Raw genomic sequence first — 26276 nt, forward strand, 5'->3', positions numbered from 1 at the left:
GCTGTCAATGACTAGGCTAGTATTTATTGCCCATCCTTAAATGACCAGAGTGCTTTTAAGAGGCAACTGCAGGCCAGACCAAGGTAAGGATGGTAGGTTTTCTTCCCTAAAGGACATTAGTCTACTAGATGGGTTCTTACAACAGTTAGCAGCAGTCACCTTTGGATTTTTCTCCCCGATATGTATTGAATTCAAACTTCACATCTGCTATTGTGGAATTCAAACCTATGTTCCCAGAAATTTAAGTTCCAAATATCAGGTCCGGTACAGTCTGTGCCTTGTTGGCTACATACTAGCTAAAGGCTTTCGTCAAGGTCCCTCATGGTAGGCTCATCTAGAAGATTAAGACCCATGAGAACCACGTGGATTCAGAATTGGCTTGCCCATAGAAGACAGAGGGTAGTGGTGGAAGGGTGTTTTTCAGGCTGGAGGTCCATGACTAGTGGTGTTCCGCAGGGTTCCATACTGGTACCTCTGCTGTTTATGATATATAAATGACTTAGAAGAAATATAGATGGGTGGGTTAGTAAGTTTGCAGACGATACAAAGATTGGTAGAGTTGTGGGTAGTGTAGAATGTTGTCAAAGGATATAACGGGATACAGGTCAGTTGCAGATATGGGCGGAGAAATGGCAGATGGAATTTAATCCAGGCAAGTGTGAGGTGCTGCACTTTGGGAGATCAAATATTAAGGAAAAGTATACAGTTAATGGCAGTACTCTGAACAACATTGATGTACAGAGGGATCTTGGAGTTCAAGTCCATAGCTCCCCAAAAGTAGCCACGCAATTAGATAGTGTGATTAAGGCAGTGAATGGCATGCTTGCCTTTATTGGTCGGGGAACTGAGTACAAGGGTCAGGATGTCACGTTGCAGCTTTATAAGACTTTGGTTAAGTCACATTCAGAGCATTGCTTTCAATTCTGGTCGCCACATTACAAAAGGATATGGAGGCTTTGGAGAGGGTGCAGAAGAGGTTTACCAGGATGTTGCTTGTATGAGAGGGTGTGAGCTACAAGGAGAGGCGAGAAAAACTCTGGTTGTTTTCTTTGGACCGGCACAGGCTGGGGGGAGACTTGAAAGAAGTTTATAAAATTATGAGGTGCATAGATAGAGCTGCTCAGAATCTTTTCCCCAGAGCTGAAATGTCTAATACTAGGGGACATGCATTTAATAAGGCTAGAGGGGGAAAGTTCAAAGGAGAAGTGAGAGGCAAGATTTTTTTTTAAACACAGTGGTAGGAGTCTGGAACACACTGCCAGGGGGTGCTGTAGATACAATAAGGGCGTTTAAGGGACTGTTAGATAAGCACAAGAATATGCAAGGAATGGAGGGATATGGACCATGGCAGGCAGAAGGCATTAGTTTCATTTGGTGTCATGTTCAGCACAACACTGTGGGCCGAAGGACCCATTCCCCTGCTGTACAGGTCTAGGTCCAATGTTCTAAAAAAACGTTATCCTGGATGCAATTTTAAAAATTTTGCTCCCTTCCTACCTTGCACAGTACAACTACCCCAGATAACGTTTGGTCAAGTAAAATCCCTATTATTGCCTTATAGTTCTTATGTTCTTCTGAAATTTGATAACATATTTAATCCTCTGTTGTTCCCTGACTGTTTGAAGCTCGATACTACACATTGAACAGCATTTTGTTGTGTTTTGTGTTTTTTTTTTTACTTCCAGCCATATTAGAGTATTCCACAACTTTGAAGGCCTGCTTCTCAATTTCTAACCTGCCCACCTAAAGTCTGCTGCAGGACCTCATTTCTCTTTCTTCCTGTATCATTGGTCCTGACATGGAGCAGGACCTCTGGTTGATCACCCTCCCCCTTAAAAATGCCCTGAATTCTGTGACATCCTTGACCCTGCCACCTGGGAGACAACATAGCATCCTGGAGTCATGCCAATGGCCACAAAAGCCCCTGTCTACTCCCCTCACTTACAAATCCAATATCACTATTGACCCTCCACATCTCTTCCTCCTGCAGCTGGTGCTTATTGCCTTAGCTGTGTCTGTTCTCCACAGAGGAACCATCATTCTCACTGTTCTACAACACTGAAAAATAATGCAGTTGGGGGATGCAACAGCCTCCCATCCCCTCTCTGTCTGCACTTCCTGAAACCACAGGGTGACTGTGTGCTGAATCATGCTGTCCATGAACCTCTCAGCCTTATGAACGCACTGTAATGCTCCCAGCTACTGCTCAAGCTCCAAAATCCAGAGATTGCATTGCTCCAACAGGAGGCACCTCCTTGCATATGGCCATCCAGACTGCCTGGAGCATTGAGATTCTTGATGTCATGAGGGGGGAAAAAATGCTTTTTTGCAACCAAGGGTTTGAACAGTCAGATGTGAATTTCATTCAAACATCAAGAGCCCTGTTTGCATGTATTTATATCCAAGTACTAGCTAAGCTTGTTTCATTTATACATATTTTCCTATCCTCTCATGTGGCAGAGAGAAACAGGATGGCAACAATTCCCAATATGGAGGTCAGAGCTGATAACTAGTGGCTCCAGCCACTTCCTCCTCTGTGCCTCCACCTTGGACACAGTTCCCAACACTTCTGGGCATGATCCATGTGCAGCATCTGCCTGCACCCTCCACCCACAGAGGTTGGTGTCAGACACGCACCAACCTCACCACATCCTTGTGGTATACCTCCAAACCACTTAGAATACACTTCTCCATTTAAGTGCTGTACTTTGGAGTGCACCAACTGTTTTCACTGCCATGAAATTTTGCGCACAGGGACAGGCAACCATCTCATGCATTGCTGCCGGTTGCACCTCAAGGATTTTCGCTTGCTCTCAGTGCTCAAGGCACCTTGGCTTTACATTGCCTTTTGCATTTGACACCCTCAGCCAAAGCCTAAAAGCTCAGTCTAATTGTTGACTTGCCATTTTTAGTGGAAATGCAAAACTAGGCATCTTATGACAGTTGTCAGCAATGATCAATTAAAAGGACAGACACGATGCTATACTGGACCATGCCACGTGAACGTCACACCCACAGACCAAATGGGTCGATAGGGACAGCCAAGTAACAGACTAACATGGAGGCTCAGTGGAGGGCAGGCTAGATTACTAGGCTCATCCTGCATTACACACTGCCAAATGCAACTTTTACTGCCTTCCTTCCTCATCTGAATCTCAAATGAGCAATGGAAATGGAAAATGGCTGAATCTACATATGCAGTGAGTGAAGTTAAGCGATTTATTTGTTTGAGCATGTGGGCTGCATGTGAGAGTGAAGAGAGGACCTTTAAGGGGCATTTGCCCACACACAGTACACATTGAAGACAGATTAAACATAGTACCCAGCATGTGAAACGGATGCAGTACCCAACTGTGGTCACAAGTAATACTGACCACATCACTGGCCACTGCAGTTTTTTTTTGACTCGTGAGGCATGTGTGTTGCTGACTGGGCCAGCATATACTGCCCATCCCTAGTTGCACTTGAAAATGTGGTAGTGAGCTGCTTTCTTAAACTGCTGCAGTACTTGTGCAGTCCATGCTGTTGAGACTTAGAGAACTCACTGGCTTGCTAGGCCATTTCAGAAGGCAGTTCAGACTCAATTTCTGAGGAAGGGTCACCAGACTCAAAACGTTAACTGATTTTTTCTTCACAGACGCTGCCAGACCTGCTGAGCTTTTCCAGCAATTCCTGTTTTTGTTTCAGACTCAACCACATTGCTATGGCTCTGGAGTCACAGGTTGGCCAGACCAGGTCAGATGGCAGGGTTCTTCCCCTAAAGTGAACCAGATGGGCTTTTCCAAAAATTGACAGTGGTTTCATGATCATCATTAGACTCTTAATTCCTGACATTTATCAAACTCAAATTCTACCATCTGCCATGGGGAATTCAAACCTGCGTCTGCAGAGCATTAACTGAGGTTTTGGATTAATAGTCAAGCAATAATACTATTATGTCAGTACCTCCCCAGTCAGCTCTGTGAAGCAGAAGTCATCACAAGTGACTTAAAAAGTATTATACACGAGGCACAATTCACAAAAAAAATCAAAAATCTTACAAGCTGCACAAGGACATGGAGCTGATTTTACTGTGAACTAGAAGTACTTGACAACATGCTCTCATACACAATGCTGGCTTTTTTGGGTTATATCGGCTGGCAGGGGTACATGTGTATGTGGCGTTGGCAGTGGGCACGTGTATGCATGCACCCAAAGTTTCAGTAATCATACGGCATTTACATTCTCCTAACCAGATCTGAATGACCTAGTTTGTGTCGCATACATCAGAATATTCCATAGTCCCCCTTTTATGTAGTTCTCCATCATTTGTAAATGATGTGAATACTGACTACACACTTCATGAAGGGTCTGTTCTGTTTCTGACAGTCCCCACACAGGCTCAATGGAACCATGACCAGTGGGTTAGTGTCACTGTGGTACAGCAAATGCATAGATGAATATGTTAGCAAGCCCAAGACTACCAGCAACGTCCAGCAGCTGTTGCACAGGCTACACTTAAAGAAGCCACAGCACTAAGTCCCCTCAGGATGTGTGGGAGGTACAAGATTCCAGAGTTTCTTGTCCTTGATATTATTTCCTCCGGATGTGAAAGGCTCATTGCTGCTACAGACTGAGGATGTCCAAGTCTATCAGCACAGAACTATGCCAACTGTTGGAGCAGGGCTTGCAAACCGAAGGGGTGGGTAGCCATCCTATCCCCATGGCAGTCAAGGGAGCAGTTGCTCTGAAATTTCATGCAAGACTGCTTCCTAAGATCCTCAATGTCATGGACGTATCAAGGTTGTCACTAATGTAACTTGCGCCAGATCAGACTGCTTCATCTCATTTTCCTGTGGCACAGTCAGTGCTACAGCCCTGGCAGTAGGCTTTGGTAACATAGCTAGCTTCCCCAAGTTGCAGGGCAATATGCCTTGCACACCTGGAAGGCTGGTATCAAAGATGATAGGGAGGTACAGGAGGCCTAGAGTCTAAGTCGTAAAGGGACCTTCTGCTGTGACTGACAAATGAAATAGCCCTTTGAAGGGCCTCACATTGCCCACAAACAGAGCTCACTTGATGAGGTTGACAAAAAGTATTCCACCAGTCCAGACTGCTGGCAGACATTTTTCTTTGTTTCCACAATGTATTTGTGATTTGGATAGGGATAGAATGCAACATATATACTGCTTCCTTGCACTCCCTCTTGATCCCATCAGTTCTGAGCTTCCTCATACTCCCACGCAATTCTTTCACTTAAGTCTTTATCTCCCCACATTAGTCCGAGCTCCTGGCCTGCAACGTAGCCATGTCAACTATCTGATTACACACTGTCCCCCTGTTTAAGCCAGGATGGTGGTGCCTGTTTATGACTTCCTCTCTGCAGTAACCCATGTACTCTAATACAGAAAGGAGTTGCCCCCTTCAGAATTATTGTTCCATTTGCTTTCTACCATGCTGCTCCTAAGCTCTACAACCGACTTCCTCAACTTGCCCGCGATATCAGTGTCCCTTGATAAGGTCCCTTTCAGTGAACAGATCCCTTAGACTGGTCATGGCCAATCCCACTGACTAACTTGCAACAACAGCCCCAAATGATGGTTGATCAAATTCCTGACTGATCTTTGTCTGGCTCCCAGATTGAATTACTGCTAAGCTCTGGACTGACCGTGGCCACACCTCAAGACTGTAGCAATACAGAACCCCTGACCCTGATTGCCCCCAAGCCACTGGACTTACTTCAGACAATGCTCCTGACTCATGTCAGTCGCCCTTGACCTGACTGAGGATGACCCTCCTTAGACTTTGAGACATTGCCCTTTGATAGAAGTACAGTGCGTTTGCTGCATAAGCTGCTGACACATACTGTAGGTGTAATATTGACACATCATGGTGCCACGTAGCAACATATCCAGCCCCTAAACTGGTAAATGCTGGCAAACATGGTACATTTTCTGACTTTGCGTCTGCTAAAAGGCAAGACAGAGGTACTAGGGGCTAAAGGTCTGAAAGATGCAACAATGTGCAATAAGACAAGGCAAGGCAGAGATGCTAAGAGCATCCAAGTAAGTGTGAAGTGAAAAAGTGCTATAAGGACAAGCTAAAAGCCCTGACATGCACCCTGCTCCAATGCATTTAATGTATGCCTGCTCTGCACAGAAGTGGTCTGGCAGCATCATTACAATGGAAGATGTTGGTATGCTTTAACGTGCAGTTTTGTAGTGATGAATTGTAATAAATAAGAGGTGGAGATATGGCATGATGATGTAAGTGAGGCTGCTGCGTGTCTGATGCTACCCTTAGAGGAGGATGCAGATAGTCATTGACCATGACGTCTGTCCCGAGATGGTGGGGAACACAGGGAAAGATGGAGGCCCTGACAGACTGGAAAGCTGGAGTTGACAGATAACTTCTCAGACCTCCATTACGGGAACCAGCAGCATCGCATTTCTTTCCAGTACCTGATAAAATAGCAAACTGCTTATAAACGAGATGTGATTCGGTAACAAAAACAAGCCTACTGCCACTTACTGGCAAGATTTACATGTCACTGTTGAAACCTTGGGTGGAAAATTGGGACTTCTTTCCTTGTCATTGAGAATCTCAACTTTTCCATTTTCGCTATTCTTCATCAACTGACATGTCATTGCGCACCTTGATTACAGGCTAAGATTCCACTCCGTGTCACTGAAGTGGAGAAATTAGCTAATTCAGGCACAAATATTGCAAAGAAAGGTTACAGGCCTTTTTGCAGAATGCTACTTGGCATGAAGCAAACCTCATAACAAACTGGGTTAAATAGGCAGCTGAATACGTTCTGCAGAGAGGATAAAAGAAAGGATGGAACATACAGTGATGGGGCCAAGATTAACTAGAGGGGAGTACATTTTAGGCGAAATGTGCTGTTCATGTCCCTAACTTTCCTATGTTCTAACCACCAATTCAAACAACTTGGTTTAAAAATATGTAGCAGCTGTAAAAAGTTAAAAATATAGTGAATACACTTAAGGAAAACATTTTTATGTACAAGTTGCTAGGGCACTTCAGCTGTAATAGTTTTCATGCCAAATAGCTAACATTCTAAATAAGTCAAATGTCAAATTTATTTCCACTGATCTCAAAAGGCGGTTATTTGCATGAGAAAACAACAGAATCAGTGGATCACATTATCTCCTTTGACTCAGAAGGTTGTCGGTTTAAGCTGCACTGCAGGACAATACAGTACTGAAGAACTGTTGGCTTTTGGTGGGATGTTAAACGATGACACCCTCTACTTGTTCACCATGTAACGACATGAAAAAAAATAGGAAGCTCGCCCTGTTTTCTGGCTGCCATCTCTCTCTCAATAAACATCAGCAAAAATAGATGAATCTGTGGGAGCCTTACCTAAGCAAGTTAACAACCATGACTATCCACAATGATTTAACTGGGTGTTAAGTACTTTGGGATAGGATGTGGGACTAACTATCATGAATTTACACAGGGCTCCCTAATCTTCCACCACAATGACGATGGAGATCATCACCACCACTGCTCCCAAAACGCACACAAAAACAGCATCAATCTGCATATTCTGTTTTTCCAGAGATTCTGTTAATCTCCCACTGGAGAAACATCTCCCAACAGAAATACCAGGCATGGGTAAAAGCAAATTCCATCTTCCAGCTAACAATTCTGCAGAAAATAGTTACAAAATCACGTCCACCATACTCTAGAAAATGCAAGCTGTTTCTTATTTTACTTTTTCTCCCTTAGTGACGTTCCTTATATTTTTGTAAAGGCTTATGCATCTACAAGCAAATACAGGGAGATTCATTCCAACTAACAGTTATCTTCAGCCAAAAAAATAATTTGAATATACACACCAGTAAAATTTATGCGTTTTAATCCAAAAAGATCATAAATTATTGATGATTCTTCCTCTTCAGTTGTTACTATAATCACCACTCATTGAGCAAACATATAGGATGATAAACTTTCTATAATATACAAACTAGAAAACATCATTAAAAGTTACTACAGAACTATTCAACAATCTCTTCCCAAATCTGAGGCAGCCAAAACGTTGAAAAATTTGCTAAGATCTGAAAACACAAATAGCACGGGAATCACGGTGCACAATTAAACCAGCACTGTTGCTTCTGATACAGGCTGCAGGTAGATTCTAAATGGATAGCACCAATTATAGTTTTTTTTTAAAATTAACCTGCAGTATTTAGAAAAGAAATCAATTTTGGCTGGAGCAGGTGCTGAAACTGGTCACAATAAAGGAGTAAGCTAGAAAAACATTGAAGGCTAAAGATGACAGAAATGTTAATCCAAGAATTTACAACACCATGTTGAAGAAAACAGTGCAGATCTCAGAGAAGAGGAGAGTTATCATCTATTTAAAAGGTACCAAGTAGCCCTGCAAGCAAACTTTGCAAACGCAGTAGGACTAGGTGACTATGCCAGTCGATGCCAGGAGTCTAGCCCAAGGACTTTGATGCAATGTTACAAAAATTCAAATTTGCAGGCGCAATCAAGGTCAGTAAATGGATCATTAAGTGCCATATCCAACCAAACTTCATACCCTGCCTGATGTATCACATCTCTATCACTCAATTACTAAGGAGCATGGTTAGTCTGCTGACTGCAGCAATGTGGGATCTCAGCAGAGAGATGAAGGCCTAGTGAGTTCTGACTGACTGTTGTTGGAAGTTAGTTCAAACTGGAAACTCAACTGGTACAGCCCTGCTAAGGTCAGTTTGTGGAGGCAAGATCAGATTAGACAAGTAATTTGCTTAATTAAAAGGAAGTAGCTGCCTGATTTTGGCTGTTTGTCTAAATTAGTTGTTGGTTACAGTGTTGTCCATTAGTCAGCTAACCAAGATTGCTGTCAGCCAAGTTAAGGTGGCAAAGTCTGAAGCAAGAGGATCTCAAGGTCAACCAAGACCATCTACAGTTTCCTCCACTGAAATATTGCAGCCTTTTGACTAGCCATGGGGTAGGAACACTTGGAGAGTTAAAGACACAAAGAAGACAGTCACTCAGGGAATTTTTTAATGGAAATTGGTAGATTAAAGCAGAATAGCGTTTGAATTGTGTAATAAAATTTCACTTTTAATGTTTACTGTGTGGACTTCAGCACTGTTGTGAAGATTACACCATGATAGTCAGCAATAGAAAATGGTTAGGTGTCAAACTGTCAGGAAATGGAGAAATAAAGTTGCATAATCATAGGCACTACAGTCAGATGTGCCAGTCAGCCAAAGATACCGGATGTATTTGATACCTTTTCCCCTTCTTCCTCTTCCTAAGCTGATCAGCACATACATGGTTACAAGGGCTGGATCTTCATAATGGTGAGGTTCTGCAGGATGAACCCACGACGAATTTTAAAACATTCTCTGGTGAATACTACACAAATTGTCCAGAGATATCCAGTCAGCAGTGCAAGCTACTAAAATGCTTCTACAACCTCTATGGTAGGCGTCAATTTGCAACTAACCTTAAAAGTAGTTGGTGAGGAGTTTAAATCGTGCTGATGGGGGAATCTTCCCTGCTGCTGAATGCATGCTTAGCTGCGCATGGTTAAAGAGAGCACTTAGATTCGAGCATTCAGGTTGAGGCCAGCACTGCTGATGTCAAAACAGTGACCTTTCAGATAGGAGGAAATGTTGGAGAAGTTAGGACGATTTTCCATGAAATTGAGAAGGTTAAGAAGAGACGTGACATAAGTTTTCAAAATTATGAAGCGTTAAGACAGCATGGACTGGGAGAAACTGATCCCACTTATGAAAAGATCGAGAACCAGAGAGCACCATTTAGCAAAAGCAGCAAAATGTTAGGAAGAAAAGTTTTGTTGCACAGCAGGTATTTGGGTATTGAATGCACATTCTGGAATTGTGGCACAGGCAGGTTCAATTGAGGCATTTGAAAAGGCATCAGATGATTTTACAGGGTTACAAGAAAAGGGCAGGAAATTGGCACTGTTAAAATGCTGACAGAACTGGTACACACATGCTGGTTGAATGGCCTTGTGCATCTTAATTTTGTGGTTAGGTAATTCTCTCCCCAAAATAATGTTGCATTGATTGAAATTGTGAAGACTAAGATCAATGTGTCTTTTTCTTTAGGCCAGTTTATGAAGGAGATGGATCAGAGGCAAATAAATGGAACTAAGATACAAAACAGACCGTGACAAAAGAGGCTCATAAAGCTAATTATTCTGTTCCTATGAATCTATTCGGTTTTCTTTCTTTAGGGTCAAGTTCTTGAATAATATGATGAATCCAGTATAGAGACAGACAATTATGTGACAGAATTGGATCAGAGAGAAAATACATTGCAATAGTCAGCATCAGAATAAATACTGCTTCAATTTTAGTTTAAAAAGCTGAATTAATTTAAGATTGTCCAATGAGGAACAATGCGCCTAGAAACATAGAAACAGTCTCTAAGTTTTAGGTGTAAAATGTTCATTTTTATAAGTTTCACTTATTTTAAACAAGGGCACCACCAAGTGTTATCCTTCTTATATTACAGGAGTTAAATTCAGCAACCTTCATTTTTGGAATATTCAGTCACAAAGTCTGGAACATAATAATTGTAGGGTAGTGAAATATTCTGAACATAAGATGTCATGAAATCAAATGACCATAAAAACAGCCACAAAACATTAATAGAAAAAATACAAACATTTCTTTATTTAAAAGATGAACAAGAATACGAACAATTACATGTTTAATTAAATAATGTACGTTTACGCATGAACCGGAGAGGTTTTGAACATCTGCAAAATGTGACTGAGTGAAGAAATTACATTCTGAATGAGATGCACAGTATAATTTTTGCAAACACTACATTGTGTTTGTTTGATGAACAAGTACATCAATTATATGTTTTTATCCTTTTTTATATATTTACTGACTCAAAATTACCCTTAGGCACCATTTTAGCATCAAGTTAAATTACATTTCATAAATACTTCACTAATTTCCTAAAATGCTGCTCATACATAAGGCAACACTGAAAATCCAATCAATTTGTCTCGTTATTCTCTTACTCCTTCCTCTTAAGATTTGGTGTTATTACTTGAAGTACTTCCAACAAAAACAATTTCACCCTTCTTCCTGTACTGAAATAGAAACACGGTGTATTCAAAAGGTATAATGTTAGTCAACCTATAAAAAGCAAGAGGAGGAATGACTTGCATTTAATGTAGTGATTTTCTTGACAATCAGATTTCAAAGTGCTTCACATCCAAGGAAGTACGTTCAACTGTAGCTACATTTGCGGAATTGAAATATGTGAATAAAGGATGATGCAACACAATAGTACAATACAAAGGGTAGCAATATTATCCACTCAAATAATTATACTGCAGCCATATACCATAACAGCCATAATGTCCTCTAGGGAAGGAAATCTGCTATCCTCACCTAGTCTAGCCTTCATGTGACTCCAGATCTGCAGCAACATTTTTAACTCTTAACTGCCCTCTGAACTGATCCTAGCAAGCCAGTCAGTTCAAGTGCAGTTAGGGATGGGCAACAAATGCTGGCCTTGTCGTGATGCCCACATCCCATGAAAAAAATAAAGAAAAATACAATTTCAATATAAAAATATACCACAAATGACGAGAGAGAGAGATATCCAGGAATTAATTTTCTGATTAGTATATTTGTGGGTTTTGTCAAGTATATTGAAATAAACGTTACGTACTCCAAATTTCATGTTTCAAATATGTCATACTCATTCAGCCAATCTAGAATTGCACAGTCCATTATATTGTGTTTACAATTCAAGTTTGTTTCCATATTGGCTAAAATACAAGCAATATAAATATGAACATCAAAATAATTGCAGCATTATTGCAGTGGGTAACTTTCTTGTAAATCTAACCAAAAGAAACATCAAATGTGAAAAACATTCCTACATTTAAGGTTTAAAAGAACCTTCAGAGTTATTTTTCATCTGTTTACTAACTGCAGTTACTTCACATTTATACTGAAAAAGCAAACCAAAAGTTCAAAAATAATGTTTTGTATTCCTAATCAGAAAAGAAGATTTCAACTTTTGCTTCCTTTGTTCTTTCAAAGAATCATATAGCATGCAAATAGACCCTTTGGTCCAACTCATCCACACCTAGCAAACATCCCAATCTGACCTAGTACCATTTGCAAGCATTTGGTCCATACCCCTTTAAAGCTTTCCTATTCATGTGCCCATCCAGGTGCCTTTTAAATGTTGCATTTGTACCAGCCTCCACTAATTCCTCTGGCAGGTCATTCCATACACACAGTCCCCTCTGCGTGAATAAGTTTCAGATTTTTAAGATTATTAGTTCTGTTTTCACAACACTTCTTGTAGCTTTAAAGTTATAGTAGAAATCAATTATTCAGCACATTTATTCAGTATAGATATGAAAAGGGAAAAAGGTACCATAAAGGTCCTTATCAGACTTTGGTAGCAAAACTCAAGTTAAATTTGTACTGGTGTATCACAGTGATGCAATTGGTATCTGCTTACTTGAGACAAGGGGAAAACACATTCGAGTTACCCCTCTGGTTTGCATCTAGAAAAGCTAGTGCTTGTTGGAGTGCACAAGTCTAGGTGTGGAGATCAAGTGTTATAAATGTACCATATTGTTCACAGCTTTACTGAAACTCGGGGGTCAAACTTTTCAGGTGTTATTTGCATTGTGATATTTTGTTGAACAATGCACACTCAAGAAGGTGGGCCTTCCATTTTCAAGGGCAATTAGGCAAGCTATTAGAGGCATTCAACATTGGTGAAGCAAGTGCCCACTTAAGAAAAATAGATGCATGTGGATTGTAGGATGGGAAGAACTAATTGGGGAAAGGGAAGCTTTTCATTGTTTATAATTGGTCAAAAGTGTTAAAGAAAGCATAAGTGGTTGCTAGATAATTCATTAGTGAGTTCCTCCAAGAACAGAGCATGAGGAATACTGAACATACTTTCTGCATAACACATGAATTACACCAGAAAACTCCGTGATTATGCTTCAATCAATCTTTTTCATCAAATTCCATTAAACATCTTCATGCAGCCCCTTCCGAATATCTTTCTTTTCCTTTCTCCTTAATCTGCTTTATCCAGCTTCAGCTTAAATGGATCTGTCTTATTTGCCTCAAATATACACTGTGGTAGCGAGTCCCACATTCTAACCACTCTATGTAAAGAAGTTTCCCCCAATTTCCTGTTCTATTTCTTAGTGGTTGTCTTATATTTTTGGCTCTTCCTCCTTGTCTCTCCTTTAAGTTGAAACACTTTACATTAACCTATTACCTAATTGAATAATCTTAAAAATCTCTCAGTTCTGATACCATCCTTGTAAATCTTCTTGCCACCTTCTCCAGTGCCTCCATATTTCTTTAATAAATGGGGCAGAGCTGTCCAATAATTGTATGAGATGATAAAATTATCTGTTTTAGAAGACAAATTAATTTTGTTACTTTTCAATTCTATCCCTCCAGAAATGAAGCAGAGATATTTATTTGCATTATTTATGGTCTAATTAAATTACTCAACTTCTTTAAGTACCCTCTGTAGAAACTGTATCCCTTGATCCCATAGCTCCTCTACCTCATTTTGACTTCATTTCCAAAGTAATATGCAGTTTCCAAGACACACACACAGTTATTTATATTGAAATTATTTTCACCAACATAAAGTAACTTATCTGAAAATCATTATAAATGTTTAAGCCGGTAGAAAATAAACAATCTTTACTTCCTACATATATAAAACTGAAGGAATAAAGTGCTGTTTGAAAATCTTAATAGCTTTATCACATCATCTGTGATTTGAGTTAAATGTATTTTTGCAACTTTATTTTATGGTAGCATTGAAGAAAAACATTGATTTTTTTTTATTAAAAATCAATCAGAATTTGCTTTGGAAGTTCCGTTCTACATTTGGTTTTGCAACTGTCTGCATGAGGTGGAGACCAATGCCAAAGAAGGCAAAACAGCTCAAACCACAAGAAATCCACTAACCTGATTTAACTTTTCCATGTTAAAAAAAAATATTCCATAATTAGCACTTTCACTTTTAAAGGGAGGAGTTGTCAAATTTAGCGATATGTCAAGAACTGTCTACTATATAAATACAGCAACATGCATCGTTTTGGAATCATTGCTCCAGTTGACACTCCACAAATTCAGAGGATAATCCATTTGGGTACTACATTGACTGTGGAGGCAAATTATGCTGGTAGGTTTGAGCTTCTATTTATAATCAATTTGTTAACGTACTTCCAAGATTCATAAGCAGTGAGGATTCATTCTGTTCATACTGTATGCTGTCTACTCTTTTATTTATTTATCTATTTTAACTATTTTCTAGCAAATTTTGTTATCTGTTTTAGAGTCATTATCTGCAAACTTTATAAAATGATTTGTTACAATATTAAGGAAAAATTTGGTGTCTAAATTTAATTTTCATTAATTATAAAAGCTTCTCTGGTAACATCTGTTACCAGAAAGTGCAGAAACAGTTTAAAATTTACAATAATCTTAATTCGATAATATTTACGAATAATTCTATTGACTTCAAAAGAATACCTTCCTACCAATGTTTCTACTAGTTCCTATTGATCCTTTTATAGATTTGAACATCAAACATGGATTCCAAACAAATCTGTGCTGTTCTGCTGTTACTAGCTGTGACTCTGGTCCATGGAACAGGATATAATAGATATGCCTTCGTAAGGAAAAATGTAAAAAGCCACGGAGGTAAATTTAAAGATTTCACTTTTTTTCAGCACTTAATACTAACATATATGAAATTCTAGAAAGTTTAACATAAAGCTTAAATGGTTCTCTTTGAAAATGGTTATCTCCCACAACCCACAATGAGATTTGCTTTATGTCCTTCAAATTACAATGTTGTTCCTCTGCCAAATGTGGAAAGAAAGAAATTTAGTCTGTGTGCATGTGTGCTCGCGTGTGCACACTAGTGTATGTGTGTGTTAATGTTTGAGGTGGGGAGGGATGGGGATCATTTATTTTTCCTGCAGGTTTTCTCAGGCACATCCTATGACAGATAGTGACATCAAGAACTGAAACAATGCAGAGTAGCAGTTGGAGCCTATGCTGCCAACTTTGTCATACTGACTGATAGCACATGAAAGCAGTCCCACACACTGCCTAAGTCTGGATCATAACTTTAAATTCAATGTGGCATGGACTTAATGTCAGTAAGTACTTTGTCTTCTTAAAAACATCAGAAAAACATTCCTGCCATATTATGAAGCAGATGTATTGCAATATAAACAGGTGCATGAAAAGTCATTATGAGGTGCTTAGATATGTCATATAAAAAGATTGATTACATCTTTAAAAATTAAGCATTTAATTAATTTGGAAAACTTTCATATTACATTTCTATCCATTTAAAAATATACAAAGAACCTGATCAATTCCTGTCAAGGTGGTTAAAGAAAATTAAAAAAAAAAACAGTAAAGATGCCATACTGGACCACAGATTAATCTTTCAATAGAGAGACAAGACTGGCAGTGGTTTAACCTGAGGGTTACCACACCTTAGGCGAGGGAGAAGGTTGAGAAACAGGGATCTTCATGGTAATCTCAGCTGGTGTGGGAATTGAATCTCATAAACCAGCCACCTGAGCTAACCAAGCCCTTAAAGAAAATATCAAAAGCTTTCCTTTGTAAAACTTTTAAAGAAAATACCAAAAGCTGTAAGAAAAAGAGTGGTTGAGAAAAATTAAAGGCTCAGCTTTTGTAGTACACAAAATGTTAACAGAGGAGTTGGAAAACTTCTATAAAATTTGCAAAACTTAATCCTTTACACCTGGTAGACATTCCAAGGGCACTAATTATGTACATTTACCATCAAAATAGCTAAACCACTAGTACAGGTTAATTAAGAGCTTAGTTTGCAATTATCACGTTTTTCAATACTGCAACAATGGTTATTACTCAGTGCAAACAATAATCTAGAGCCTGAAATGAGGCAGGTTTCTTCTGCAAAAGTAGTCAGCATAATCCTGCAGCTGTTGTTTACTTGGCAACATGTAGAGGGCAGAACTATCACATAGGAAGTACTAATAAAGATATTCACTTAAAGGACTCCTTTACAAACTTTTCAAGGAAAGTAAATTTCTGGTGATGATCACTTTTAACCTTTTGAGAAATCTCCGTCAGGTCCTTTAAAGGAAGTCACCTGTTTTCATTTACGCTCTGAAAAAGTTGTGAAGTATCAAAATGAGGGCAAAGAATTACGGACATTTAGTGAAGTTTACCTTTGTGGAGTGAGCACAATGTGCTTAGATTCCAATGCATTTATCCTCAATGGCCAATAAACACATCTAAATAACTTCAAATGCAGCTATATTTTATGTGAAATGATTTGAACCAGATTTAATATGCCACAGCAATACAAGTCATGAGACTACAAATTGGTACTGCCATATATCACCAAACAGCCATGATTCAGTGATAACAATCTAGCTTCTAAGTCAGAAGCCTCAGTCTAGAGTTTGAGTGCATTATTTTGACATGTGCTTTATTGCAGTGCTGAACAACTAGTGAGTGGTTAAGAGTGCTTACTTTTAGATAAGGGATTTACCTGTCTACCCTCTAAAATTAGTAGAAAATTTGTTTGCAGTATTTGAAGAGCCGTAAGATCTCTTGTACTTTAACCAATATTTATCACTCAACCAGCATCGCTAAAACAAGTTATCTGAGCATTCTTCTCACTGCTACTTATGGTAGCTTGCTGAGAGAAAACTGGTCGCAGTATATTCTTCCAAGGGAGTATGAATGTGAACCATTTTAGCCTACTCTGGCTTCATTAAAGGCATTTTGCGAATACAAGTTTATTATTCTCTCTTTCTAATGGGTTTGCATGCCAATGACCTCCCTACTTATTCTATTTTAAAGAATGCTTGAATCAATGTACCATAGTTCTGAGGAAGGGTCACTTAGCCCAAAACATTAACTCTGATTTCTCACCACAGATGCTGCCAGCTGTTTTGAGCTTTTCCAGCAATTTAATGATTTTGTTTTTCATTTACAGCATCTGCAGTTCTTTTTAACCATAGTTTTTATTCTGATACTCAAGGAATTGATTTTAATGTTAATAATGTCAGAGTGCAACTAGGATAAAATTGAATTTCTAGAATTTAAAGCTAAATGTTGAGACATAAATGAAATTAACCATGCACAAATAAATAGATTGTTGACCCTAGTTAGTCTAGATTAAAATATTTTAATACAAACAACTGCAGTTAGACGTTGCCTATAGATATTTAAGCAGCTCTGCTAAATGCACTATTCTACAGGCAAAGGAATAACACAAATGTTACAAGTCAAGTAACCTCCTGCTTCTTCTACATTCCCTGGTAAGTATTATCATAAAAATGAACTGCTGAAATGTGCTCAGAATAAAACTCAACATCACTTAAATGGGAGACTCCTTATTTTTAAGCTGCATCCCCAGTTGTCACCTACACTATGAGGGAAATATCCTCTTGTCACCCACGCTATCAAATGCCCTAAGGATATTTTATATTTCAAGTTTCACTGTCTTTTGTATGTACCTGTTCATCTCAAAATATATTATTCTATACTTCTTCGACAGTTATCTATCCAATTTGCTAACCTACGTCTTGCACAAGTTAAGTCTGCACAGTTAATTACAGACAGTAGGTAGAATTTAATACTAGTGACAGCAGTCTTGCCTGCCAGCTGAAGAATTTGCAGAATCCCTACATTTCCTGGACTGGGGAATCCCCAAGAGAATTAAGTGCCCATCAGTTACTTGACTGGACGTCAGGGCTTTCCCAGGAATTAGACTAATCAGTGACTAAGGGTGCTCCATTGTATGTGAGTACCAATGAAAGTGACAGCTGCTGCCAGTAATGCTCCCAACCAGAAGCACATCACAGATATGATACCAGTGGTGGTGGGTTAAAGCCATTAAGTGGGCAGTAATTACTCAATTACATCATCCATAAGTTTTCCCATTCTAATTTAATTGAACAGCGTTGTCTAGCCACACCCTCACACCTGATTATAACCCCTCCCCCTTCAAACTTTCCACCAGAAAAGGCATGAAATTCTGCCCATTATTTCCATGTTGACTACAGCAATACGGATGTTCACTGTCGGCAAATCCAGATCTTGACATAACAAGCTATATGTTATATAGCTTGTAAAGCATCACCCTTTACTGCAACATTGGTTCACTAATACCTGAATTTCCTATGCCCTAGTTCAGTAAGCAACTTGCCAACTGTATTCTGATAAAGACCAAAATTGAAAATGGTTGAGGACTTGAGCTGAGTTAAGTGCCAGGGATCTATCACTCACTTTACCAAAAATTTAGACTTATCCCTTGAACAGAAATATGTAAATTAGAAGCAGGTGGTGGTCACTTAGATCCTCAAGCCTGCTCCATAATGGCTGACCTGATTACTCCATATTCCCATCTACCCACAATGATCTTTGACACCCCCTTTATATCAAGACTCTACCTTAAAAATATTCAAAGGTTTTGCTTCTACAGCCTTTTCGGGAAGAGTGTTCCAAAGACTTACAGCCCTCTGAGTGAAAACATTTCTCCACATTCTGTCTTAAATGAACAACAGGAAACATCCTCTCCACATCCATCCTGTCAGGACCCCTCAGGAAATTGTGCATTTCAATTGAGTTGCTTCTTATTCTTCTAAACTCCAGCAAATGCAAACTTAGCCTGTTCAACCTTTTCTCATAAGACAACTTGTCCATCCAAGACATTAAGTCTTGGGAACCTTCCCTGAACTGCTTCCAATGCATTTATATATTTCCCGAGATAAGAAAATCAATAGCACTCCAGATATAGTCACAACAATGCCCTGTAAAATTCACGTACAACCAGTTTACTTTTGCTGTCAATTCCCCTTGCAATAAAATTAGTTGCTGTACCTCCATGCTAAACATTTGCAATTCATAAATGATGACTCCCAAGTCACTGTGAAGCTCTGAGATGCAAGCTATCATTTAGTCAATGTTTCTTTTCTTTTTAAATTCTTCCTGCCAAAATAGATATTTGCATATTTCCAATGTCATGCACCATTTGTCAGATCTTTGGCCACTCACTTAACCTATCTTAATCCTTTCCTAGCCTCCTATATCCTTTTCAAAACTTACTGTCCTGTCTCTTTTGCTATCAATGCCTTCAGTCCCTGTATGGAATCCAAGTCACTTATATAGATTGGAAAAGCTGAGGTACCAGGCATTGACTCTTATGGCACATAACTCATTACATCTTGTTAAACTCAAAATGATCCATTCATGTCCACTCTTTTTCCTGTTAGCAAACCAATCATCTATTCATGAAAATATCTTTCCATATATAAATAAGCTGTCATTTTCTGCAGTTAACTTTGTGATACTTTATCAAATGTCTTCTAAAAAGTATCAAATATCTTCTAAGATGCTTTAAGTGAAAAGGTGAACTTTACTGAAGTTGTAGTAAATGTTGCATAATAAATAAGTTAATATTAAAACACGAAGATTATCAAATAGGGTAAAAAAAAGCATAACAGCTACCTATATCTTTTAGCAGCTAATGGTCATTCAAATTAAAAATGTAAACACATCTTTCATTTCCCAGGATAATTTGATTTGATTTGTTTTTGTCACACATACCGAGATTCAGTGAAAAGTACTGTATTGAGTGCTAACCAGACAAATCATACCTTACATTAGTACATCAGGGCAACAGAACAGAATGCAGAATATAGCTTTACAGCTACAGAGAAAGTGCAGAGCAATTTAGCTGAAAATAAGGTGTGACTAAAATATCAGATGGAGAATCAATTTTCTTGTTCAGCATGGACAAATTGGACTCAAGGGTCTATTTCTATGCTGTATGACTCACTTTAAACTTTGACAATACTGATAGCTAAGTGACAGCCAAAACTTTGAAATGACTTTCACACAACTGTGTTGAAAACATAGTTGCAGAACTTGATAACCAATTGCTGCACTTGCAGCCTGCCAAGTTCTTCCAGTTGTAATATATTTTGGATTAATTCTTTTTATACTTAAATGGGAAGTTTTTATTGAACATAAGCCAACATGTCTGAAAACCCTAAAGGGACTGTAAATGTTCTATCCACCTTTAAGCTATCCAACAAAGCAGAACTCAGATTTATTTTTCCTTTGCGTTTCTGTCAAGGATAACGCACAGGAGATGTCTACTTCACCGCACACCACAAAATCTGGGTCATTAACTTGGTTTACAATTAAGCACTGAGAGTACTGTGAATTGTCAGAGTTACTGGGTTTCAGACCAGGTCTGCTCTCTCAGGTGGGTGTTAATAATATTTAGTGGGCACTGTTTGAATGATAGCTTTGAATTCTTTTTGCTGTCCTGGCCAATATTTATTCCTCAACCAACGTAGCTCCATCAAAAACAGTTTAATTGGTCATTTACTCTTGTGCAAAGTGATCACCATATTTCCTAACATAATACCAACAATTGTACTTAAACTAACCAATGGTTTTGAAGCATTTTCAGACATTAAGAGATCTAGAAAGATCCAAGTGATTCTAAGTTTTTTCTATCATGCATTTATGGCTAATAATATGTAAAATTTGCCATTATGTGATTGACTTGGGGAGGTGAACACAAGTTAGAAGATTATTCAAAATTGCCATCTGGTAAGAATGCCAAAGTAACAGTCGATGACTATGCTTCCAGAATAGAACTTCGATACAACTGATACACAAATGAATGACATCAGAGGTACAGGTCAACATGGGCTACCATTAATCACTCCTGCATAAAACTCTGTGCACAATGTGAAGAATTACAATATTCATTCTAATCCATTCATGTCCACTCTTTTTCCTTCTAATCTTATTCTTTACATTCTAATCTTATGCTCTCAGGTTATGCTATCCCTAATAGTAGTTTTTTTTTCCCAGTTTTTCCAGGGCTGAGCAATTGGAAATAGGAAACCTGCGCCACTTTTCTCTAACTTAGGAACAGTTATCTTGCAGTGCATTCAACATTACACAGCCTATTGTTAGCTAATTCAGCACAAATAGTAAATCAAGCATGAGATCTTTGCTATGTGTATGACCAGATTCAGTGCTGAATTAGACCGACTGTTTTTGTCAACAGTGAATGTTAAGTGCTTTGCGAGGCTAGAAGACTAATGCAGTTAGGCCACAGTCAGATCAGTCATAATCTTCACAAATTGCAGAGGAGGCTCAATGAACCTAGTGGCCTGCACCTATTCCTAGTCATACATCATACAATCTAATTCATAGTATACAATTACTGAATTATCACAAAAGTCGTGTTAGCTTTTTTTTCAGGTTTTACTTTCTTACCTGAACATAGTTTATGCAACACTTATTTCACAAACTAAATCAGTTGAGCTTGCACTTATTATTTTGCAGGATATTTTTCGCCCGGGCAACTGGCGATTCAATCTTGTACAGAACTTGGGTACACACCTAAGTGGTCACTTTGCCATAATACTGAGGGACTGCCACACCAGCTTTCATAAGACATCAAACTAATCTCCTGTATACCTGTCAGGCAGGTATGACCGATCGCATAGCACTTTGCAAAGTTAAGCAAGGAGTTTTTCTGAAGTCATGGCTAACATTAATAATCAAACAAGAACAGATTCACTGATCAGCACTGCACTAATTAGCTGCTACATTTCCCTACAATATAACAAAAATGAAAGCTTTTTCTCCTTTAAAGGTAATTCACTTCACTGTGAAACACTTTGTGATATCCTAGGATACCATACATGTGCAGGGCCCTTCTGTAAAAACAAGTCAAGCTTTTCAAAATGCTGCATTTATTCATCACTTACTTTTATTGTCTTTCTTAAACAACAGATTACAATGTAAAAGCATATGAATCTCAGAACTCTGAAGATGTGGGATATGAAGACAATGATGAAAGCAGAGGTGAGCAACATGCAGACTTTGCACATATTAACAGGTTGGGCATCTGAAACCTCTTCAGCAACAAGACAAATGTGAAAGTTAAATTCAAAGTTGTCAATGAGATGGTATCATTGAACTGGGGTTGATTTTCAAGCTACCACATGCATAAAATTGCAGTTGCCTAATTTTCATTACGATTTCTAAAGTAACATTACTCAAAAATGATCAGTGAATACTACGAGATTTTTAAAAAGAAACTCAATTCAAAATGGCAGAATCTAAACTATGCTTCATTTTTGAACTGTAGATGTAGGAGGAGAACGTGGCCCACCGGGTCCTCCTGGGCCACAGGGCCCACCAGGACCTCCTGGGAAAACAGGCATTGGAATGCCAGGCGCCCCTGGCAAGCCTGGAATGCCAGGAGCACCAGGAATGCCAGGAATGGGAAAACCAGGAATGCCAGGAGCACCAGGAAAGTCAGGTGAAAGAGGAGCTCCAGGACCAAAAGGCGATAGAGGATCACAAGGGATGCCTGGACCTAAAGGCAATCCAGGAGCACCAGGATATCCCGGGCCAGCAGGACTGGCTACTGTTGGCAAACCAGGTCCACAAGGGCCACCAGGTGCTACAGGAGCACCAGGTCAACCTGGAGAAAAAGGAATGCCAGGGCATATGGGTCTTCCTGGACCAAAAGGGGAAAAGGGAATAGGACTTCCAGGGCGTCCTGGTGGCAGAGGGGCAACAGGACCACAAGGGCCTGCAGGACCACCTGGACCAGCAGGATTAGGAAGTGCTGGAGCCCCTGGCCGTCCAGGTCCACCTGGTGAAAAAGGTGCAATGGGCGCTCCAGGTGAACCAGGATATCCAGGTGCTCCAGGCCAAAAAGGACCGCCAGGAAGTCCCGGTCTTCCAGGGCGTGGAAAACCAGGAGCACAAGGTGAACCAGGGTCACCTGGGACTCCTGGAAGCAAGGGTAATCCTGGTCCACAGGGTTTACCAGGTGCACCTGGATTGCCAGGTTTCGGAAAACCAGGTGTACCCGGACTCAAAGGAGAACCTGGTCCTGTGGGCCCTGTTGGTTACCCAGGTGAGAAAGGAGAGGCAGGAGCAACTGGGGCACCTGGAGAACGTGGACCTGTTGGACCAATAGGTTCAACTGGACCACAGGGTGCCAGGGGCTCACCTGGTGCTAATGGTGCACCAGGAGAGAAAGGGCAACCAGGTGCAGCTGGCGCTCGTGGATACCCAGGGCCAAAGGGTGAAGCAGGCCCTGGTGGTGCCCCAGGTAAATCAGGAGCTCCAGGAATACCAGGTAGACCAGGTCAAGCAGGACCACAAGGACCAATTGGTGCAAAAGGTAGTATGGGAGCTCCTGGCTCACCAGGTAAAGCAGGAAGTCCTGGTCCCCCAGGTCGTCATGGACCACCGGGCTATCCTGGTGAAGCCGGATCAAGAGGAAATGCAGGACCACCTGGTCCAAGAGGTCCACCTGGCCCTCAAGGTTCTCAAGGGTTTTCAGGGGAAAAGGGAGATCCAGGCCCTCCTGGTCCACCAGGTCCTCCTGGAAATTATTACGGGAAAATGGCAAGTGGCTCACCGGGTGCACCAGGGCTGAAGGGGCCACCTGGACCTCCAGGCCAACCAGGCCTTCCTGGACCACCAGGCCCACCAGCAGAAGTGATCATGTCCCCAGGCAAATATGATTATAGCGGCTACATCAAGTCAGGAGAACCTTCAGCTGGGTTACTCAGTCCATATCCAGCTTTTACAGCCATTCTTTCCCATTCATATTACCCAGCTGGACAATCAATAGCATTTGATAAAATACTGACCAATTCAAATAATAACTACGATCCATCAACCGGTATTTTCACATGCGAAATATCTGGCATCTATCAATTTAATTATCAAATACAAGTTAAGGGAGCAAATGTTTGGGTTGGATTATACAAAAATGACGAGGCAGTGATGTACTCATACGATGATTATACAGAAGGTTATGTTGATCAGATCTCAGGTAGTGTCACATTATACCTACACGAGAATGACCAGATCTATGTACAGTTACCCACAGAAGAGTCTAATGGCTTGTATTCTTCTGACCTCATGTATTCATCATTCTCAGGGTTTCTAATTGTACATTCATGATATGCACCAGTTTGAAACATGGACTTGACTAAATGATCCATGTTCTATTCCAAGTGACGTTAACAAAATTTAGTTAATGGCGCAAATTAAAAGAAAGGACAACAGGTGAATAGAAGGGTAGCTATTGTTACATTAAGAAATATACAGTTCTGCCCAGTCAACTGCTGTATTGTCATCTGCAAAATGTCATTTACTTGAAATAAGGTGCTTCAGGTTTATGACATATACCCAGGCAACAGAGATGAAATTAGTCTTCTCATGAAACGTTTCACAAAGTTACCTTATTATTCTATTTTTAACGAAACTGTTGTCATAATATCAACTCAAAATTTCACTGTCCTTCTATGTGCAGAAAATATTGGTGCAAAAATATATTTGTATTTGACATTTACAGTTTCACAGGTGCTCAGCATTAGCAACTAATCATCTTATTCTGATTTAATTAAAGTCAGTCTGGAATTCCAATCATGTCCAATTACAAGTTTCTTTAAATTCAACTCCAATGTTTAATAACATCCCTTTGTGTCAAGATCAGTTTAATCCCATTGTTCTTTGTGTTTCGATAGTAAATTACATTACTTACCTTGCTTTTCCATTTGTAAAAAGCACCTTATTAATGCTAAATCATCTAAGTGACATTGATAATGTATGTATTCTCCAAAAAATGTCTAAAGTACAGTCACATAAATTATATTATCACAAATCACAAAATACTTCTATATGAAATTGATCTCTGACATAGTGGGTTTTTCAAGTAATGCAGTATCACAAGTGCATTTTTGTTACTGTGCTGTTAAATAAATGGTGATTGTTACAAATTTCAAGTCTACACTGAGTATTCTTACAAGTCGAGCATCCGTGGTTAAATTCATAAGGTGACCTCACGTCCACTTTGATCAGGAAGATAGCTCTATTGCCAAATATGTTCTTCAGAGCTGACATGACCTAGTTGGGGATGGTGGTAAGGGAGGTGATCAGTAACACTCATTATCTGCAGTGCATCCTGAGACCTTGCAATGCTAATTTTGATTGATTAAACGTGAAATACATGAATGAAAAGAATACTGCTTCACATCAAATATTATTTACTATTTAATGTATAACATCAAAATTACAAGGCTTTTGTTCTTCAAATAGACCCACATCAATTCATATTTCTTTATTCCAGAAATGACTGCCTATAATTTAATAAGAGTGATTCCTCTGTCTCTGCTCCAGCCCTACTAAATCCGTGACCCAGCTACAACTTTATGTATTGATAAAATGAGATTTCAGTCAAAACTATAACACCATAACTAACAAATACTCTCTGCCTCCAACTTTGTTGCAAGAACTAATGAAACTGGCATTGTCAATTTAGCTGGAGCTCTTAATGTGCTCATAGTAACAACAGCTTACATTTAGATAGCACTCTTAAAACAAAAAAACAAATTTTTCAAGATGCGTCACGGAAAAAAATATCAGGCACAGTTGACACCAGCTTGCAAAAATTGGGTATTACTGTGGGTGTGCAAATGCTGATCAAAAAAGTAGATCTTTGGAGGAACTTAACAGAGGAGTTTGAAGCAGTGAGGTGGAGAGATATAGAAGGGAACTCCAGAGGTTAAAGCCTGGACCAATGAAGATTTAGCTGCAATGATGCAAGAATACAGTGATCCAGAAGCAGCAGAAATTGAAGGAGTAAAGATCTCACAGAGGGGTTGTAGGGCTGGAAGCTACAGAGATAGGGTAAGGCAACAACTGGAAATTTGAAAATAGGATGAGAATTTTAAAATTTATGTTTGGAAGCCAATATAGATTATGAACCACAAGAAACAGAATTCAAGGGGTTAGAATAGGAGAAGCAGAGTTTTGGATGAGTTCAAGTTGCTGGCACACGAAAGGTGCAAGGCAGAACACTGTTGACAGTCTAAAGCTAAACAACTCATAGATCAGGGTTTCTGAATCTGAGCTCAGATAGATATTAAATAAGTTAAATTAAGTAATAATGGTGTTAGAGAAGATATATGATCAGAAGATCAAAGTCCAGTTTCAATACAGACTGTCACAAGACAGAGCCAGATTGCGTCAATGGCTGGGGACAGGATTTGTGGCAGGAACAAAAGGTAACCGTGAATCTTTCTGAAATGTGCTATTCTAAATCAGAAGACATGCATTCAAATTACACTTCAGAAACAATGGCAGCAGACATGGCCTCAAAAGATATACATCTGCAAG

At 39.5% G+C, this 26276-nt stretch overlaps 1 protein-coding gene across 1 annotated transcript; it reads left to right on the top strand.

Annotated features, from left to right (window-relative positions):
- Positions 1–14129: 14129 nt before the first annotated feature.
- On the top strand, positions 14130–24674 carry LOC125483191 (collagen alpha-1(X) chain-like). The gene is made up of 4 exons (XM_048597403.1): positions 14130–14199; positions 14594–14720; positions 21861–21932; positions 22219–24674. Exons 2-4 carry the CDS (start codon positions 14609–14611, stop codon positions 24057–24059), a joined length of 2025 nt encoding a protein of 674 aa, XP_048453360.1. The 5' UTR covers positions 14130–14199; positions 14594–14608; the 3' UTR covers positions 24060–24674.
- Positions 24675–26276: the final 1602 nt, after the last annotated feature.

Source organism: Rhincodon typus, chromosome 5 (genome assembly GCF_021869965.1).
Source record: "Rhincodon typus isolate 14 chromosome 5, sRhiTyp1.1, whole genome shotgun sequence".
NCBI lineage: Eukaryota > Metazoa > Chordata > Chondrichthyes > Orectolobiformes > Rhincodontidae > Rhincodon > Rhincodon typus.